The sequence below is a fragment of the Moschus berezovskii genome, chromosome X, assembly GCF_049115385.1.
Source record: "Moschus berezovskii isolate FMDL1 chromosome X, NW_MosBer_1.0, whole genome shotgun sequence".
Taxonomy (NCBI): Eukaryota; Metazoa; Chordata; class Mammalia; order Artiodactyla; family Moschidae; genus Moschus; species Moschus berezovskii.
Window position 1 is genome coordinate 98,886,068 of NC_142488.1, and position 21,422 is coordinate 98,907,489.

The window sequence follows — 21,422 nt, forward strand, 5'->3', positions numbered from 1 at the left end:
AAGTGGGCCTTAGAAAATATCACTACGAACAAAGCTAATGGAGGTGATGGAATTCCAGTTGAACTATTTCAAATCCTAAAAGATGGTGCTGTTAAAGTGCTGCACTCAATATTCCAGCAAATTTGGAAAACTCAGCAGTGGCCACAGGACTGAAAATAGTTTTCATTCCAATCCCAAAGAAAGGCAATGCCAAAGAATCTTCAAACTACCACACAATTGCGCTCATCTCACACACTAGCAAAGTAATGCTCAAAATTACTTTTGAGCTAGGCTTCAACAGTACATGAACCGTGAACTTCCAGATGTTCAAGCTGGATTTAGAAAAGGCAGAGGAATCAGAGATCAAATTGCGAACATCCGTTGGATCATTGAAAAAGCAAGAGAGTTCCAGAAAAAAAATCTATTTCTGCTTTATTGACTGCACCAAAGCCTTTGACGGTGTGGATCACAACAAACTGGAAAATTCTAAAGAGATGGGATTATCAGACCACCTGACCTGCCTCCTGAGAAATCTGTATGCAGGTCAGGAAGCCACAGTTAGAACTGGACATGGAACAAAAGATTGGTTCCAAATAGGGAAAGGAGTATGCCAAGGTTGTATATTGTCACCCTGCTTATTTAACTTATATGCAGAATACATTATGCAAAATGCTGGGCTGGGTGAAGCACAAGCTGGAATCAAGATTGCTAGGAGAATTATCAATAACCTCAGATATTCGGATGACACCACCCTTAAGGCAGAAAGCCAGGAAGAACTAAAGAGACTCTTGATGAAAGTGAAAGAGAAGACTAAAAATGTTGGCTTAAAGCTCAACATTCAGAAAAGTAAGATCATGGCATCCAGTCAAATCACTTCATGGCAAATAGATGGAGAAACAATGGAAACATTGAGAGACTTTATTTTTGGGTCTCCAAAATCACTGCAAATGGTGACTGCAGCCATGAAATTAAAAGACGCTTGCTCCTTGGAAGAAAAGCTATGTTCAACCTAGACAGCATATTAAAAAACAGACATTACTTTGCCAACAAAGGTCCGTCTAGTCAAAGCTATGGTTTTTGCAGTACTCATGTATGGATGTGAGAGTTGTACTATAAAGAAAGCTGAGTGACAAAGAATTGATGCTTTTGATTTGTGATATTGGAGAAGACTCTTGAGAGTCCCTTGGACTGCAAAGAGATTGAACCAGTCCATCCTAAAGGAAATCAGTCCTGAATATTGATTGGAAGGACTGATGCTGAAGCTGAAACTGTAATACTTTGGCCACCTGATGCGAAGAACTGACTCACTAGAAATGACCCTGATGCTGGGAAAGATTGAAGTTGGGAGGAGAAGGGGACGACAGAGGATGAGATGGTTGGATGGCATCACTGACTCGATGTACATGAGTTTGAGTAAACTCCAGGAGTTGGTGATGGACAGGGAAGCCTGGTGTGCTGCAGTCCATGGGGTCGCAAAGAGTCAAACTCGACTAAGTGACTGAACTGAACTGAACATAGCTATATAAGTTTTCTTTATTATTTGTGTAACTTTTTTCATCTTCTCTGAATCTTTGTTTTTGGTGTCCAAAATAGCATACATGTTGCAGTCTACCTAGTTTTCTGCAGTCTGAGAATACTTGCCTCTTGAGTACTTTTTAAACAATGTACTTAAAAACCTAACTTTTTAATAACAATAGTTTCAAAAAGCTGAAAGAAGTTTTAATTAATTACAAGTGTATTTTCCCTCTAGGTTCAATACCTATCATTTTGCCATATTTGCTTTATATTTTTGTGTTATCTCTAACATCTGTGTGCATGTATTTAATGATTATATAAGTTGACTTAGTGACTTTAAAAACATATCTTGTGTGTGTATGCACTTTTTCTAAATGATTCAGAAATAATTTTCAGACATCATTACATGTTATAAGCCTGAATGTCTCAGCATGTTTCATGCCTTAGCAGAGGAAAAGAACATTATACTCTATCAGCACATCATTATCACACTTAAAAAAGTTAATGATTTTAAAGTATAGCTTTATATTCAAGTCATATTCAGATGGTCCTAAAAACCTTCCATAGCTGTTCATGTATGACATTTTTTTTCTTAAGTTTTTAAAAGTTCTTAAAAATTTGGAATTAAGTTTCTAAAAGTATGGGATGGGTTGGAAGAAAATTTTCCATGGGTCTCTTGTATCTCTATACATCTTGAAAAGAGAGGAACTAGCTCTTTGTTCTTAACTATCTTTTCAAGGATATTTATATGGTGAACACCTTGGAAAACAAAGATAGTATCTACCTTTGGAGTGAAATCCAGATTTCTTTCCTGTCCAGTGTATAAAGATAAAATCTCAGAGCAATTGTCAAGAAAGCTTACTTCCCATTATAAGATATGCAGGTTCCCTAAACACTCAGTTTATTTCTTGTGACAATAATGTGTATGTGAAGGCATTATCTTGTTCTTTTCATGTCAGCCTATGGAAACTGGGGCTCAGGGAAGCCTAGGCTGTTACTGTAAATAATAAATTATGTGTTGTCTCTAGTCAAAAATGTTTTGTATTTTCTGACAGCATCCATGAAACTATGGCAAACTAACTTGTTTGCTTCCAAGTAAAGAAAAATCTCAAACCCTTCACAGTTTTTAGCAGAGTGGTTTTCTCAAATTTTGTTTTATGACACTGATTGTTAACAGCTTCATTGAGATAATTTACATACAATTTATTCACTTAAAGTTCACAATTCAGTGGGTTTTTTGAATTTTTACAGAGTTGTGCAACAATCACTCAAATTCATTTTTGAACATTTTTATCAACCCCAAAAGAAATCTACACTCCCCATGACTCTGCAACCACCCAGACCTAGGTAACCACCAATCTAGTTGCTGTTTCTAGAGAGCTGTCTACTGTGGACATTTCATGTAAATAGAGTCAGGCAACATATAGTCTTTGGTATCTGGCTTCTTTCATTTAGCATAATGTTTTCAAAGTTCATCCATGTTTGTAGTATACACCAGTATTTTATTCCTCTTCATTGCCAAATAATATTCCACCAGACACATATGTTTCATTTTACCTACCAGTCTATCAGTTGATGGACAGTTTTTTTCAATAGTCTTTAGGCACTTGTGAATGCTACTATGAACATTCATGTATGTGTTTGTGTTTTGTTTCTCTTTTGCTTAGGCATATATCTAGGTGTGGAATTGCTGAGTCTAAAGGTGGAAAATTAGTTTATTGACTTGACATCTTTTTTAATATAGTCATTTAGTACTATAAATTTTCTTCTAAGCAGTTTAAAATGCATCTCATATGCTGTTGTCTTTTCTGGTTTTATTTTCATTTATTTCATAAGGGTACTAATATAACCTGTTATTTCTCTTTTGACCCAAAGGTTAATTTGGAACAAATTGTTTATTTTCTACATTCTTGTAAATATTCCAATTTTCCCGTTATTCATTTATAATTTCATTCCATTGTCATGGTAAAACATACTTTGATTTCAGTTCTTTTACTATTATTGAAGTTGATTTTATAAGACTTAGCATATAAGCTATCCTGGAGAATGTCCTATGCATTCTTGAGAAGAATGTACAGTATACACTCCTCCGGTAGAGGGTTGAATAGATGTCTGTTAGGTCTAGCTGATCTGTGTTGTTGTTCAAGTCCTCTGTTTCCTTGTTGATTTTCTGCCTTGCTATTTTACCCATTATTGAAGACAATCCAGCTATTGTTGAATTGTCTATTTCTAACTTGTCGGTTTTTGTTTCTTGTATTTTGGGGTTTTTGTTTCTTGTATTTTGCTAGGTGCATCTATGTTTCTACTTGTAATGTCTTTCTGATACGTTGACTCTTTTATCATTATAAAATGTCCTTTTTTATCTCTAGTAATGTTTTTTGTTTTATTATATATTTTGTCTGTTAGTATATCCACTACAGTTTTGTTATGGTTGCTATCTTAGTTTGTGATGTATGATAAAATACCACAAACTGCTGTGCTTAGTTGCTCAGTTGTATCCGACTTTGTGACCCCATGGACTGTAGCCTGCCAAGCTCCTCTGTCCATGGGGATTCTCCAGGCAAGAATACTGGAGTGGGTTGCCATTCCTTTCTCCAGGGGATCTTCCCAACCCAGGGATCAAACCCACATCTTCTACATTGGCAGGTGGACTCTTTACCATCTGAGCCACCAGGGAAGCCGAGGAATGGAATGGGTAGCCTATCCCTTCTCCAGGGGAACTTCCCAACCCAGGAATTGAACCAGGGTCTCCAGCATTGCAGGCAGATTATTAGCTGAGCTACTCAGGAAATTGAGCTACCACAAATTAGGTGACTTATAAACAGCAGGAATATATTTCTCACATTTCTGGAGGGTGGGATTTTGGTATCAAGCTGCCAGCATGGTCTTGTTCTGGAGAGAGCCCATGTTGCAAACTGCTGACTTCTTGTATCCTCATATGAGAGAAAGAGGGCTGGGTACCCTTTGGCTTCTTCTTATAAGGAAACTAATCCTACTCATGAGGACCATACCCTCATGATCTAAGTATCTCCACAAAGCCTCACCTCTAAATATCATAACATTGGAATTGGCATCTCAGCATATGGATTTGTAGGTACAGGGAACAAATATTTAGTCCATTTCTGGGAACAGATATTCAAGCCATTTCTGTTGCTGTTTGGATGATTGTATTATTTCCATTTTTTGGTGTTCAGTCTTTTTGTATATTTTCATCTAACGTGTTCTCCTGTAGACATCATTGGATCTTGCTTTTTTATATAGTCTGAAAATCTGAATTTTCATTGGCTTGTTTAATCCATTCACAGTGTTATTATTGATTGGATTTTGTTTGCCATTTTACTTTTTGTTTTCTGTATTCTCATCCATTTTGTTGTTTTCTTCGTCCTCTATTCCTCTTTTATTACCCTCATTTTTGAGTGGATATTTTCTAGTTAAATACAAAATTTTCTTTAATGTTTTTCTTCACTGCTTCTTTATTTTTAGTTTTCTTTATGGTTGCTCTAAGGCTTATCATGGGTATCATCACCTATCATACTCTACTTAAAATATAGCAACTGAATTCCAGTAAAATATAGAAATATTACTTCTATGGCGCTTTATTCTCTTTTCCTTCTCCTATTATTATACATATTACATCTTTGTATGTTAGAAACTTAAAAATAAAATATTTTAATTGGAATTAGAATGTTGTATAACTTTATGTCTTTAAAGAAACTGAGAAAAGCAAGGAAAGAAGTATATATAGTTTGTTATGCTGAACTTATTTAACTTTTCTGGGTTTTTTGTTCATTTGAATTCACATTATTATCTGTTGTAAATTATTTCAATGCTTTGCTTTCACAAACTCCTTAGTTATGTTATTGTCAAATATGTTACCTTTCTGTATGTTATAGGCCCATCCCATTATACCATATGTGTTATGTAATTGCTTTTTAAGTCAGTTAAGAGGAGAAAGATATAGAAGTATGCATTTTTACTGCCTTTTACAGTTATATGTGCTATCCTGTGCTGAGTTACTCAGTCATGTCCAGCTCTTTGTGACCCCATGGACTGTAGCCCACCAGGCCCTTCTGTCTATGGAATTTTCCAGGCAAGAACACTAGAGTGGGTTGACATTCCTGTCTCCAGGTGGTTTTCCCAACCCAGGGGGGATTGAACCCACATCCCCTGCATTTCAGGTGGATTCTTTACCACTGAGCCACATGGGGAGCCCTTACAATTATATAGTAGTGACTAACAGCATTCCTTTTCTTTTTTCCTGTGGCTTCAAATTACTGTCTGGATTCACTTTTTTTTAGCATGAACAATTTCCTGTAGTAGTTTTTGTAGATTGTCTGATTGCAATAAAATCTGTTTGCTTTTGTTTATCTGGGAATGTCTTTGTTTCACCTTTGTGTTCCAAAGATAGCTTTGCTGGATATAAGATTCTTGGTTAATAGTTTTTGTCTTTGAGTACTTTTAATATGCCATCCCACTGTCTTCGGTTGTTTATGAGATGTTATTTGTTAATCTTTCTGGAATCCAGTGCTGGAGAATGCCATTTTTCTCTTGCTGCTTTCAAGACTTTTTCATTGTCCTTGTTTTTGAATATTTTTTACCATGATATTATGTATGTAGTTCATTTTTAGCCATTATTTCTTCTATTTTTTTTTCTTGGCTGTATTGGCTGTTTGTTGCTGTGCACAGGCTTTTCTCTAGTTGTGGCAAACAGGGGCTACTCTCTAAATTGCCATGTGCAGACATCTCATTGTGGTGACTTTTTTTGTGGCAAAGCATTAAAAAGCAGAGACATTACTTTGCCAACCAAGGTCCGTCTAGTCAAGGCTATGGTTTTCCCCGTGGTCATGTATGGATGTGAGAGTTGGACTGTGAAGAAAGCTGATCACCGAAGAATTGCTGCTTTTGAACTGTGGTGCTGGAGAAGACTCTTGAGAGTCCCTTGGACTGCAGGGAGATCCAACCAGTCCATTCTAAAGGAGATCAATCCTGGGTGTTCATTGGAAGGACTGATGCTGAAGCTGAAACTCCAATACTTTGGCCACCTCATGCGACGAGTTGACTCACTGGAAAAGAGTCTGATGCTGGGAAGGATTAGGGGCAGGAGGAGAAGGGGACGACAGAGAATGAGATGGCTGGATGGCATCACCGACTCGATGGACATGAGTTTGAGTGAACTCCGGGAATTGGTGATGGACAGGGAGGTCTGGCGTGCTGTGATTCATGGGGTCGCAAAGAGTCGGACACGACTGAGCGACTGAACTGAACTGAACTGATGGGCTCTTGAGCATGCGGGCTTCAGTTGTTGTGGCACATGGGCTCTGTAGTTGTGACTACTGGGTTTAGTTGCCCTGTGGCATGTGGGATCTTCCTGGACTAGGGATTGAACCTGTGTCCCTTGCATTGGCAGGTGGACTCTTAACCACTGGACCACTAGGGAAGTCCTCGTCTATTATTTTTTCTCCTACTTATTCTCTCTCTTCTCCTTCTGTTACTCTCATTACATGTAAGATGGTGCCCTCAATGATGCCCTATACTTCTCTGAGATTCTGTTTATTTTTGATCCTCATTTTCCTTCCTGTTGTTCAGGTTGCATGATCGTTACCATCTACTTCAAAGTTCATTGATTGTTTCTTCTACCAGTTCAAATATATTGTTGAGCCCGTCTAATGAATTTTTCTTTTTAGTTTTCTTTTATTTGTCAACTCCAGAATTCCATTTGTTCTTTTAAGTATGTTTCTTTATTGATATTATTAGTTGAGATATTATCATTATACTTCACTTCTTTAAACATTGTTTCCTTTAATTCTTTGAACATATTTGTATAATGGGTGCTTTCACATTTTTGTGCACTAATTTCATCATCTCAGCCCTGTGAAAAGTAGTTCTATTGCTTGTTTTTTTCCCCTTTTGTATGGGATACTTTCCTGTTTCTTCATATGTCTTACTATCTTTTGTTGAAATGTGGACATTTTAGGTAATGTATTTTAGCCAGTCTGATTATTGATTCTCTTCCTCTCCAGGGCTTGTTGCTTGCTTATCCATTTTTTTCAACGAGTCTGCTAGACTATTTGATTGAGGTCTCTTTCCCCCACATGGTACGGCATCTGATGCCACTACCCAAAGGTTGTAGCCTTAGACATGTTCACAGTCACCTTGATATGACTGTATTTATTGGGGTTCTTTTTGATGGTTTTTTCCCTGCTCTCTCTCTCAAGGTGATTTCCTTTGTTGGTATCTTCAGTTCAGTTCAGTTCAGTCGCTCAGTCGTGTCTGACTCTCCGCGACCCCATGAATCACAGTATGCCAGGCCTCCCTGTCCATCACCAACTCAAACTCATGTCCACAGAGTCGGTGATGCCATCTAGCCATCTCATTCTCTGTCGTCCCCTTCTCCTCCCGTACCCAGCTATAAACCTTCACTGATGACTACTAGTGGCTGTATTGTTTTTGACAGTGTCTTTGGGCATGCATGAGACTTCCCTTGTAGCTCAGTTGGTAAAGAATCTTCCTGCAGTACAGGAGACCCGGGTTTGATCCCTGGGTTGGGAAGATCCCCTGGAGAAGGAAATGGCAACCCACTCCAGTATCCTTGCCTGGAAAATATCATGGAGAGAGGAGCCTGGTGGGCTGCAGTCCATGGGGTCACAAAGAATTGGGGCATGACTGAGCGACTAACACTTACTTACTTACTTACTTGGGCATGCATTGCTCCAGGTTCTGACAGTTAACTTTGGGCCTGTTTCAGAAGTTAATCTTTGAAACCAAATCTTTGAGACTTGTTCTAGTCTCAGGGCTTCTCTTATTTTTCTCTTTCTCCAGTTATTTTTGGTAAATTGTAGTGATTTGTGGTTTGACTTGTTCTCATGAAGCTAACTGCCTCTTCTTAACTGCTTACCACCAAAATTTCTGTTGTTTTTGAGAGTGCCCTTTGGTTTAAAATTCCCCACATCTGTTCCAGGTAAAGTCAGGTCCCTTAGGGAGACTTAAAAAGATCTTTGTTTTTATGGTCTCCCTACCTGTCAACTGACCCATCCATGCAAAATCTCTGTGACTGCTCCAGAACTGATGGCAAAAGCAGTGACCCTCTTTTTTAGAGTGACACCCTGCATTGTGAACAGGGCACTGAGAAGGACAGTAACATCTGGTCTCCTCAGCTTGATTACACTAGCATCAGCCTTTGTTCTGTAAGTGACTGAGTCCAGTACTCTTAGCCTGCCATGCCAGAGGTTAGATCTTTTATCTTATGAGTTGGGACTGTGTGGAAGACAAGAATCACAAAACTCTCAACTGTTCTTGCTTGGAGTAGAGCTTCTGTAGTTTGGAACTGGGCATTGCTGTAATGCTCAACTGGGTGATGGAGGGAGAAGGAGCTCTGTGTTCATGTCTGCTTCCCACCTTGTATGGAGCTTTTGTCAAACTCAGCAGGGCAGGAGAGGAAAGGAGTGGGCCATGGCTAAAATGCCATACATTCTTTCTATTCACACTGAAATTTAGTAAATTTTGTTCAATAAGTGTTTATTCATTTGCTGTAGGTTTTTCAGATAATATCCAGAATTTTTTTTCCCCTAAATTTCATCATGTATTGTTGTTTCCTTAGGGAGATGATTCATCGAGTTCTCAAGCTCTCATTTACAAAGTCATCTCTCTCATGGCGTGGCACTGAGTTTTTGAATAGTCCACATAGTTTTTTTCTATAATGTACCGTATTCCAGATCTGTCTGATTATTTCATCACAGTGTGCCATTGTATTGTCTTTTCTAAGATAGCACTTTCTGTTTCTGTCTTTCTCCTTTGTCTTCTTTTGGATTTTAGAATTGTCCTTTCTCTGATAATTTGGAAAACTTGGCTTCTTTTAAGGTTTATCCTAGAAATTAGAATTCCTATATTGTATGTTTATCATATCAAAGTCTAAAGTAATCAATGTCCATATTTGTTTTTTACAGTTACAAGGACATTAGGATCTTTAACTTCACTCATCCTCTGCTGACTCATATTGTTTTATCACTGTTTTTCTGTTAGTACTGTATTTTTGAGCACTGCATCTATTTTTATAATTTTGTTTTATATTTAGTATTTTTTAAAATTCAGCCACAAGTGTATTACTTTTTCTCTTATTTCCATTTTGTATTTTAAACCTTCCATTTCATTTGTATTTCCTTTCTGACACAGGAGAAGATATTCAAAGGTTTAAATTTCCTTTTGTGAGGTCCTGCTGGGGGCATCCTTTCTCAGTTTCTCTTTGTCTAGAAATGCTTGTATTTTTATCTTGTTCTTGAAATGTATTTTCACTGGGTATAAACTATGGGTTGACAGTTTTCTTTCCGCATATTAAAGATGCAATTTCATTGTATTCTGTCTTCTGTTGAATATCTGAGAACTTATGTGTAAATTGTCACCCATTTGAAGGCAGTCTATCTTGCCTTTATTGATGCTTTTAAGGGCTTGTTTGTTTTTTGGCTTTATGTTCTGAAGTAACCCTATTTTGCATCTAGTTTGGGATTTGATATTTCCTCCATTGGCTCTGCTAGACTTCTAGACTCACAGATGTCTTTAATTAGTTCTTAAAAACTTGCCACCATTATCTCTACTATTGGCTCTGCCCCATTCCCTCTTTGACCTCTTCTTTCTATACCCCAAATTACCTGTTTGCTATACTACCTCACTCTTTCTTCCATATCTCTTAACTATTCTTTTACATTTCCCATATGTTTCATCTCCATGTTACATTACATGTCATTCCTTTTCACTTTAATTGTTTTAACTTTACTAAGTCTGTCTTCAGCTGTTATCTAGTCTGCTGTGAAGCTCATCCATTGAGTTTTAAATATCATAGTTTTTACTTTTAGAATTTATATTTCAGTTTAGCTGTTACCTTTTTTACATGATTTCCTGGTCCCTTTATTGTCTTAAAGTTAAAAATCTTTCATCATTGTAAAAATAGTCATTATGTATTTTGTTTCTAATAATTCTAATATTTGAGATCTTTGCTGAGTAGTTTCTGCTCTGACATGTTTCTCCTGATTTTTGCTTGTGGTATTTTGCGTCCTTGTATGCTTAGTGATTTTTGAATGTGAGTGCTTATTTTCCTCTCAAAAAGGATTTTTTTTTAATTCGTTGAAGTTTAATATGAACATATGCTCTTCTATGGGCTTCCCAGGTGGCACAGTGGTAAAGAATCTGCCTGCCAATGCAGGGGACGTGGCCTCTCTGAGTCAGGAAGATGCCTGAGGAGGAAATGCAACCCACTCTAGTGTTTTTGCCTGAAGAATCCCATGGATAGAGGAGCCTGGTGGGCTACAGTTCATGGTCCATAGGGTCTCAAAGAGTTGGACACTGCTAAGCACACACACATGCTCTTCTGCATAGGATTTATATGCATTTCTGTCCAGACTCTAGGAGGTCAAAGCAGTTTCAGTCCACTCTAAAAAAATTTACAGTTTGAAGTTAGTGGGCCACCCAGCAAAATGCTAACTTGAATTGCAAATCTGTACAATGTCCATCTTGTGGTTATAGTTTTTCAAGGATCTTTTCCCCTTGTTCTTCTCTGTTGAGATCCAAAATATCTTTTTCTTAAAATTCTCTGGGGTTATTTTGTATATAGTTCTCCCTTACACTAAAAACAAGAATCTCAAATTCCCCAAGTCTGATAAATGCCCTTGGGGCAAAAGTAGTTTCTATGGTCTGTTTATTGGAGTTTTTTCCCCTTAGATTTTGGCCTGATAAATCCTATTATGCTTCTCTTGAGGTTTTTAAGATATTTTTACATTGTTTTCAAGCATAAAAGTTTTTTTATTTTAAACTGTCTTGATACCTAACTCCATTATTGGGATATTATTTCTCTGTGCCATTATTTTGTAGTATATATCTCAGAACATCTGAAGCAAAATCACCTAGAAATGTTTACTAGAATTTTAGGTTCTGATAGCCAACCTCAAGCTTACTGAAACAAAATCTTTAGGATGGGGTCCTAGTATCTGAATTTCTGTGAGGTTTTATAAATGATCCTAATCCCTACAGAAGTTTGCCTTTATTTATACTTTTAATCTCATATCTTATTTTTTTTTTTACTGTAGGATCCTGAAATCTAAATTTATTGTTTTTTTATACTTGCCCAGCATCAAGGTTAACAGCCCATTATTTTTACATCTGTTTCATAGTAGTGTTAGTCACTCAGTCGTGTCTGACTCTTTGTGATCCCACAGACCATAAAAATCACCAGGCTCCTTTGTCCATAGGATTATCCTGGCAAGAATACTGGAGTGGGTTGCCATTCCCTTCTCCAGAGGATCTTCCCAACCCAGGGATTGAACCCAGGTCTCCTGCGTTGCAGGCAGATTCTTTACCATTTGAGCTACAGGGAAGACCTATCTATTTCATATTCCAACTTTTATCATATGTGTGTCTGTGTATGTATATCTGTTTCTGGCCTTTGTATTTTGGATAATTGAGCTGCCTATTCTTTAAGCAATACCATACTGTTTTAATTATTGTATCTTCATGATATGTTTTATTATGTGATAATAAAAAATCTTTTTTACTTTTAATTATTTTCTCCCACAATAAAAAGTGTACAGCATTGCTATAGTTGCACTGGTTTTCTTGCTTCAACAGTCTTCAGTGACTTTGTAGTTTTTCCACAGTTTTTGAAAGTTTTTTTTTTTTTTTAACTTAACTCCTATAGTACTTTCCCCCTATGGACTTAAGAAGTCCTTTAGACTGAGTTACTTAATATTGCTTTTGTTCACAAAAATGTGTATTATAATTTTATTGCTTAGCATGGCCATTTTCCTCTAGATATATTTCTACTACATTTTTAAAAATTGAAGTGGAGTTATTTACATTTTATGCAGAGCCATTAGGAACACTCCCAAGCTCAAAGGAAGTCTCTTAAGTTTGGTAACAATTATTGATTATACAGCTCATTTTCACTTGGTAAATCCTACTGAATCACAGACTATAAAAGCTGGAAAATACCTAGAGATATTATTTTGTCTATCTCTATAATTTTACCACAGAGAAACCAGAACTCTAGGGTATAGGAATAATGACTTATCTGTAGTCACGTAGTGAATCAGTTCCTGAGGTAAAATCAGGATGTATTTGTTGCATCTTGGAGCTTTTTCTCTTCCTGTTGTCTGCTATATCATTATTGCATTATATTAAGTATTATTTTCATTTGTTTGGGCCTGATTTGTTTTGTTTTACTAGATTGGAAGTTCCTTAAAGGCAGCACTCATTTATTTTTTTGTACAACTCAGCCCTAATATTGTGCTTGGATCTTATTAAGCACCTAATCAGTATTGATAGATGTTGATAAAAAATAAATTGTTCCATTAAACAGATGTCAAATTGGAGCTATTTCCTTGTGAGCATCACGGTTATAACTGTAGGAAAAGTGGCATCTAGTGGTTAGTTTGTGTATTACAGTTTCCTTTTGTTTCTTGAACTGAGTACTGGAGTCATTTTCATAACCTAGGTGGAATAAATAGAATATAAATTAAATTTTCAAATTGAATTCAAGCAGATTTTTCTGTAGCCACCAAATGTTTTAAGTAGTGACCTCTCTAGAGTGTAACCACATGTTAAGTTATAAAGAAGTGCAAAATGATGAGATTATTAATTTTTAGAAAAATTTTGTATAAAATCACTTCCAAAATGGCATTCATGACTAAAGTTTTATTGCTTGTTTATAAATTATATTACAAGTTGAAGGATATTGTTGGATACTGAAAAGTCAGACATGCAATTATAAAGACAAGTTGCATACTATCTTCTCCATATTGATGAAATCCTACTAGGTTGTTGCTTTGAATTATTTTCAAGAACTTAGTTTGTATTTTAACAAGGTAGAACTCCTTTAATTTTTTTTAAAAAAAATTTAACTGTGCTATAGTTGATTTACAATGTAAGTTTCAAGTGTACAACCTAGTGATTCACAATTTTAAAATTTATACTGCATTTATAGTTGTTAAAAAATATTGGCTATATTCCTTGTGGTGTTCAATGTATGCTGCTGCTGCTACTGCTGCTAAGTCACTTCAGTCGTGTCCAACTCTGTGTGACCCCATAGACAGAAGCCCACCAGGCTCCCCCGTCCCTGGGATTCTCCAGGCAAGAACACTGGAGTGGGTTGCCATTTCCTTCTCCAATGTGTGAAAGTGAAAAGTGAAAGTGAAGTCACTCAGTCGTGTCCAACCCTTAGCAACCCCACGGACTGCAGCCTACCAGGCTCCTCCATCCATGGGATTTTCTAGGCAATAGTACTGGAGTGGCTTGCCGTTGCCTTCTCCGGTTCAATGTATACTGGTAGCTTATTCATTTGATACATAATAGCTTGTACTTTTTAATCCCCATCTCTATCTCCCTTCTCCCCTCTTCTTTCCCTCCACTGGTAACTACTAATTTGTTTTCTATATCAGAGTTTATTTCCTTTTTTGCTATATATACTAGTTTGTTTTACTTTTTGATTCAACATATAAGTGAAAATATTCAGTATTACGGGCTTCCCTGGTGGCTCAGATGGTAAAGAATCTTCCTGCAATGCGAGAGACCTAAGTTTGATCCCTGAGTCAGGAAGATCCCCTGGAAAAGGAAATGACAACCCACTCTAGCACTCTTGCCTGGGAAATTCCATGGATAAAAGAGCCTAGTGGGCTACAGTCCATGGGGTCACAACGAGTGGGACACGACTGAGCAACTAACCCCCACACACATGCAGTATTATAAATATATGTATATATAATATATAACATACAGATAATAGATAAAAAGATAGAACTGTTAATGATAGATGACAATAGAATGTTACACCACCTTTCACTTACAGAACCAAAAATCTATGCAAATATATTTACGTTTATAATGCAGACATACACTTCAAAGTCAAGGTTAATTTAGTCATTTTTTTATTATCACTATCCTTTACTCCTCCATTAATGCATGTAATTGAATGTTGTTAATATGCACAGTCTAATTCAGTGAATATAACTACTCTCATGAATCAATAAATTCTAAAATTTTTAAGTTTTACTTTGGAATCTAGAATTCATGTTTGCACAAAACACTACTAAATATCTTAATGTCTGTTCCTGACACATTGTAATGTAATATTTATGTATGGGATTATCCTACCCATTAGAGAGCAGTGATATACTGTCTTTGTATCACTACCTGCATCTAACATAACCAAGTGGCTGGCACATAACAGGTGATAATATGTATTTGTCAAATGCACATCTTTTATTGAAACAGCTTTTTGCAATGTGACAGATTTCCCCCAATATCAAGCTATTATTATTTGCTGTTATAATTAGGCAAAGGAGTTCTCGCGTGAGAGTAACTTCTAGTTGTGGCTGAGTGTGTTAGGAGTTTTAAATAGAAGGACAAGGTTAGTACTTTGATAAGAATTGGGGAAGGTACTATGGCAATGATTGGAGTAAAGGAAAGCATGGAATGTTGGGAAGGAGACTAAGGTACATTTTAAATCATAACCTCCCAAGGCTGAACATTATAAACATTCACTTACGTATTTATATCACATAAAAATTTATTTTATTTGATGAGGAGCATAACCCCTTATTTTACATAAATGGTGAACTATCTACATATGTTAAACTGGTTACTATTTGTTTTTCTAAGCAGTTCAACTTCATGCATGAGTAAAGGATAGTTCTGGATGGCAAACATCATCTGTTGTCTTCTTGTCCTAAGGTTCTTAATTTGGAGGATATTTTTCTGGCTCCAGGACTTCAGTTCCTAGTATGAGAGAATGAACTTGTTAGTAGTGGCTGTTTAAGACACCTAGGCTCTGGGAACAACATCTGAAGTAAAGCTTGGAGGTATTAGAGACTAAGCTACTAGTGATGAAAGAGTGGAAGCAAAGGAAAGAAAGGTGGTAAAAGGTAGTATATATTTCATGCTCCCTGATTGCTAATGAATGCAGAAAAGCAAGGAACTTTAGGTGGCAGTCATCTTTGGCTAGTTGCCAAAGACTTTACTAACATAGATTGAGAGGTAATCTCTTACAAGCAATGTTAGGAGAAAAAAACGAGTTCCTTAGAGCTGAAAATCAAATTAAAGGGAAGTTGTATGGATTTTTTCATTTTTAAAAAGACATTTTTCACTTTATAAGTATTGTGTTTTCTTATTTTAAAGAGTTCAGAAATGTATACAATAAAAGATGGATGACTCCTCAGAGATAAACATTGTCTATAGTTTAGTATTTATCCTTTTAGATATTTTTATGGTAGTTTTAAAAGTTTGGATTGTTGAATTCATCTGAGCCATAAGTCAAAGACTGGTTTTTAGGTTCATTTTTAATGATTTTCCTCCCTCTTTCTCTTCCTTATAGGCTTGCTATGGGTGTTCTCCAGGATCAAAGTGTGACTGTAGTGGTATAAAAGGAGAAAAGGTAAGATATGAGTTAATCCTTCAAAAATTTAGAAAACCAATAAAATACTGATTTTAATGTTAAAAAAATAGGACTTCCACCCCAGCATATAATTAAAATGAATATAATAAAATAAATATATAAATAATTAAATATAATTAAGTAAAATGAATTTTACTATGCTGCTTATTTTAGATTACTATAAGGATTAGACTATATCTCAGAAGTCAGCAAACACTTTCTGTAAAGAGCCAGATAGCAAATGTTTTAGACTTTTTGAGCTACGTAAGGTCTCTGTCACATGTTTTTCTCCTTTTTAAAAAATAGTCCTTTAATAGTGTTAAAAAGATTTTTAGCTTTTGGACTATACCAAATGGACTGCATTTGGCCTGATAACTATAGTCTGCCAATCTCTGATGGATCTTGTAATCACTGACTTAATAGGCAAAAGAAAGTAAAAAAAAAAAAACACTTAAGGAACAAAACATTTATCAGGCTACTAATCTATGCTAGACACCATACGAGGCAGTTTCATGTATTTTTATCTAGTCTATGTAAGTTAATGATTGCTGCATCTCTACTTTCATCGTACTTTTCTCATAACAGCATCCTTACTGTATAGATATGATGATTACAAAGTATTAGTGGTGATTAAATAGCACAAACCTAGCCACTATGAATCAGTGACTGACACTGAAATTAGATGCATTTTAAAAGGGATAGTGAACTGTAGCTTTAAAAGAATTGTACTGGGGAAGGTGATCATACTCTAGTCTCCATTCTTTGGGACTCAATATTTTTGAATGAATCACTGAACATTACTTATTATATAAGAAAAAGTTCGGGACAGTATCTTGAGCATATTCCATTTAGGCATATAGAAGGTACACTAGCATATTAAAGGGGTTTAAAAGTGCTGGAGTAAAGAAACCTATTTGTTTTGCAAAGCTATATTTCTAAGCTTTATTTAACCCACATTCCTTCCAACAGAACTCCTATTAATAATAATTGAAAAGTGTTATACAGAACCATTATTTGAGTAACATTAGTTTGAGGGGAGTAGTTATGGTAAAGGTAGTTTCTATAGTGGTAAAAAGACTAAGAGGGATTCATTTCTGACATTAATGGAATGACTTTTATCAGATTAACTCTTCTTAAGAAGTTAACATTCTGGACAAAATATAACAACTATTTAATAGTATAGGAGAGTGACCAAAGTAGGAAAACAGTAGAGCACATTCTATCTCTTAAAGAAGGGAAGTACAGTGGGCATGTTTGCACTTATGTACCTTTTTACCCTGGGTGTACCTTTCAGTCTGCATGGCAACGGATGGTAAGATGGCAGACAGAAAACCACAGTCCTAGTGGCTTGAGAAGTCAAGGACAGCACTGAGGATGCTAGAATGGCTATAAAATGATGGGAGATATGCTGGAATGGAGAGAGTTACAGAATGGAGAACCCAAATACCTGCTTGCAAATGTTACCCAAATACTTGGTTGAACCTTGAACTTTATATGTATACAGGAGGATTCATTCATCCCAGCAGAAAGGAACAGCTTAAAGGCTGCAATAAGGCAACACAGATTTAACTACTGTCCATTGAAAGGAAAATGGAGTTTTAAGTGTTAATTCAGCCGAATTAGCTATTTTCTAAAACAAATGTTCGATACTTTTCAGACAATATAAAAGATTCCAGGATGTGTGTACATATTAAGTACAATGTCCAATATGCAATTAAAACTTGCTAGACACTAACACCGGAGAAGGCAATGGCAAGCCACTCCAGTACTATTGCCTAGAAAATCCCATGGATGGAGGAGCCTGGTAGGCTGCAGTCCGTGGGGTCGCTAAGGGTCGGACACGACTGAGCGACTTCACTTTCACTTTTCACTTTCCACTTTCACACATTGGAGAAGGAAATGGCAACCCACTCCAGTGTTCTTGCCTGGAGAACCCCTGGGACGGGGGAGCCTGGTGGGCTGCCGTCTATGGGGTCACACAGAGTCGGACACGACTGAAGTGACTCAGCAGCAGCAGCAGCAGCCACTATGAATCAGCGACTGACAGTGAAATTAAATGATTAAAAAGGGAGAGTGATTTAAAGCAGATAGGATAAATATATTTGTTGGTTTAAAGGGAACTCTGCTAATAATAAGTGAACAGATAGAGAATCGTAACAGAGCACTGGAAATTGTGTAAAAAAAAAAGAAAAGAAAAATCTAGATTTGAAAAGCAAAATATGAGAAAAAACCATTTATAAGATGGGCTTTTAATAGCAGAATGAAGAAGACCGAAGAAAGATGGACAAATAACTTGAGAAACACACATTACCTAACACTAACGTACTAAGTAACTAAATGAAACAAAATATGAATAGCTCTATATCTACTAAGGAAATTGAATTATCAAACCCTTCCCACACTCACATAAAAATTCTAGTCCAGAACTTTTCACTGAGGAATTATATGAAGCATTTATGTAAGAAACAATATCAATCTTGCATAAACTCAGACAGTGGAGGGATAAGGACTGATGTCCAACTAATTTTATGAAACAAATATGCCGTAAAACCAAACCAAAGACAAAAGTTAAAAATCATTAAACTATAGCTCATTAATAGAGCTGCAGAAATGAAGAACAAAATTTTAGCAAATCAGATCCAATGGCATATAAAGCAGATAATATATTCTTACCAAGTGGGGTTTATGCAGGTAATGGATGATAGGTTTAAGATCTGAAAATCAAAAATTATAATTCACCATGTTAAAAAACTAAAAATTTTAAACATAAATAAACCCACCATATAATTATCTCAATAGATACAAATAAAGCATTTACCAAAATTCATCATCAATTTCTGATAAAAATCTCAGCAAACTAGAAATAGATTTCCTTAATCTTAAGGAGCACCTACCAAACACATATAGCCAAAATTATATTCAGTGGAGAAAGACTACATCCTTTTCTTCTAAGATCAGGAACATGTCTGCTATTTCTATTCAACATTGCCAGTGCAGTAAGACTAGAAAAGGAAAAGCATCCATACTAGAATGGAAGAATAAAACTCTTTTTTTGTAGATGAACAATACTAAAATCTCATAAACTTTATGAGTGTAGAAAGATCAGAATAAACAAACCTGATAAGATCAATAAAGATAATTTATATGTATATATTGTAGCAATGAAAATTTGGAAATAGGAGTTACAAAAATGCCTTTTGCAAGAGCACCAGAAATTTGAAATACATGGGAGCAAGTCAGACAAAAATGTGTAAGTCCAGTGCACTGAAAACTACAAAAATATTGTTGAGAGAAATGAATACCTGAGTTAACATAGATATATATCATGTTTAGGGATTAAAGTGCTCAACATTACTAAGATGCCAATTCTCTCCAAATTTATATAAAGATTAATAGGCCTTCTTACTTTTCTTGTAGAAATTAAACTGATTCTAAAATTCAAGTGTGGGCTTCCCTGGTGGTTCAGACGGTAAAGAATCTGCCTGCAATGTGGGAGACCTGGGTTAGATCCCTGAATGGGGAAGATTCCCTGAAGGAGGGCATGGCAATCCATTCCAGTATTCTTGCTTGGGGAATCCCATGGACAGAGGAGCCTGGCGGGCTACAGTCCATAAGGTTACAAAGAGTTGGACTCGACTGAAGCTACTTAGTATGCACAAAATTCAGGTGTAGGGACTTCCCTGTGGTACAGTGGTTAAGAGTCTGCCTTGCAATGCAGAGTACTCAGGTTTGATCCTGGTCAGGGAACTAAGTTCCCACATGCTGCAGAGCAACTAAGCCCACATACCGCAACTAGAGAGTCTGTGGGCTGCAATGAAAGATCCCACATGTCAAAACTAAGACCCAACACAACAGTATAAATAAATATTTTTTAAAAATAAATAAAATTCAGGTGTACATGCTAACGTAGCTTTTTTAAAAGAATGAAGCTGGAATATCTATATTACACAACACCAAGACTTAGAATAAAACTAGAGTAAACATGATAGCGTGCTAATAGCAAAAAGATAGACATAGAGATGAATGGAACACAATAGAGTCCATAACTAGACCCACAGGTGCATGATGAATTGATTTATTGACAAAAGTGCAACAACAATTCAGTGGAGAAAAGACGGTCTTTACAGCAAAGAGTACTGGAAGAACTGGATATGCATATTCACAAAAATGAACTTTGACTCATTGCTTGCACTTTATGCAAAAATTAACTCAAAATGGATCATAGAACTAAATATAAAGCCTTAATCTATAAAGCCTAAGTCTACAAATCTTTCAGAAGAAAACATAGGAAAATATCCTTGTGATCTTGGATTAGATAGATATTTCTTAGATATGACAACAATAACGTGATCTATAAAAGAAAGACTGATAAATTGTATTTCATGAAAATAAAGAAGATATCTTTTTTTAAAAAATTAGTTTATTTATTTATTTTTGGCTGTGCTGGGTTTTTATTGCTGCATGGGCTTTCTCTAGTTGTGGTGAGCAGGGACTACACTCCAGTTGTAATGCGTGGGCTTCTCATTGCAGTGGCTTTTCTTGGTGCAGAGCATGGGCTCTTCGGTGCACAGGCTTCAGTAGTTGGGTTCCCAGGCTCTAGAGCACAGACTCAATAGTTGTGGGGCATGAGCTTAGTTGCTCCGCAACATGTGGGATTTTCTGGATCAGGGGTCAAACCCGTGTTTCCTGCATCGGCAGGTGGATTCTTTACCACTAAGCCACCAGGGAAGCCCAAGAATGTATTCTTTTCTGAAGATACTAAGAGAATGAAAAGACAATCCACAGTCTAGGAAAAAATATTAATGAAAAAGAATCTTGAAACCAGAATATATAAAGAAATCTCAAAACTAAACAATAAACATCCCCAAGTAAAATTAAATTAAAAACAAGTTGGTAAAAGATTTGAAGACACTTCCCAAAAGAAGATATATAGATGATGGCAAGTTAACACACGAAAAGTTACTCAACATTATTAATTAGGGAAATGTATAATAAAACTATGAGGAGATACTACTATAAACCTATAAGAATGTATAAATATTAGAACATAACCATACCAAATACAGATAAAGGTGTGAAGCAACTGAAATGATCACAGATTGCTGGTAGAGATCTAGAATGATGCAAATACTTTGGAAAATAGTTTGGCATTTTCTTAAACAAGTTAACATAAACCTGTCATATGACCTGCTCTATTCCCAGGCATTTACCCATGAGAAATGAAAGCATGTGTCCATACCATCCTTGTACATGATGTCATGGTAGCTCTATTTGTAATAGCCAGAAACAGGAATCAACTCAACTGCCTTTTAACAGGCAAATTGTAGTACAGCTGATCCTTGAACAACATGGATTTTAACTTCATGGGTCTACTTATATTCAGATTTATTTCAATAAATACATACTACAGTAGTATACAGTCTGTAGTTGATTAGAATCCATAGTTACACAACTGAAGATTTGGAGCACCAGCTGTAAAATTATACTCAGATTTTTAACCACACAGGGGTTGGCACTC

The 21,422-nt window shown here is 36.1% G+C and overlaps 1 protein-coding gene across 1 annotated transcript in view; it reads left to right on the forward strand.

The window, feature by feature from the left end:
* Positions 1-21,422, forward strand: part of COL4A5 (collagen type IV alpha 5 chain) — a 273,861-nt gene that overhangs the window by 100,436 nt on the left and 152,003 nt on the right. Inside the window, exon 2 of the mRNA XM_055438264.2 lies at positions 15,845-15,904. Coding sequence (XP_055294239.1) covers positions 15,845-15,904 — 60 coding nt within the window. The remainder of the gene's footprint in view (positions 1-15,844; positions 15,905-21,422) is intronic.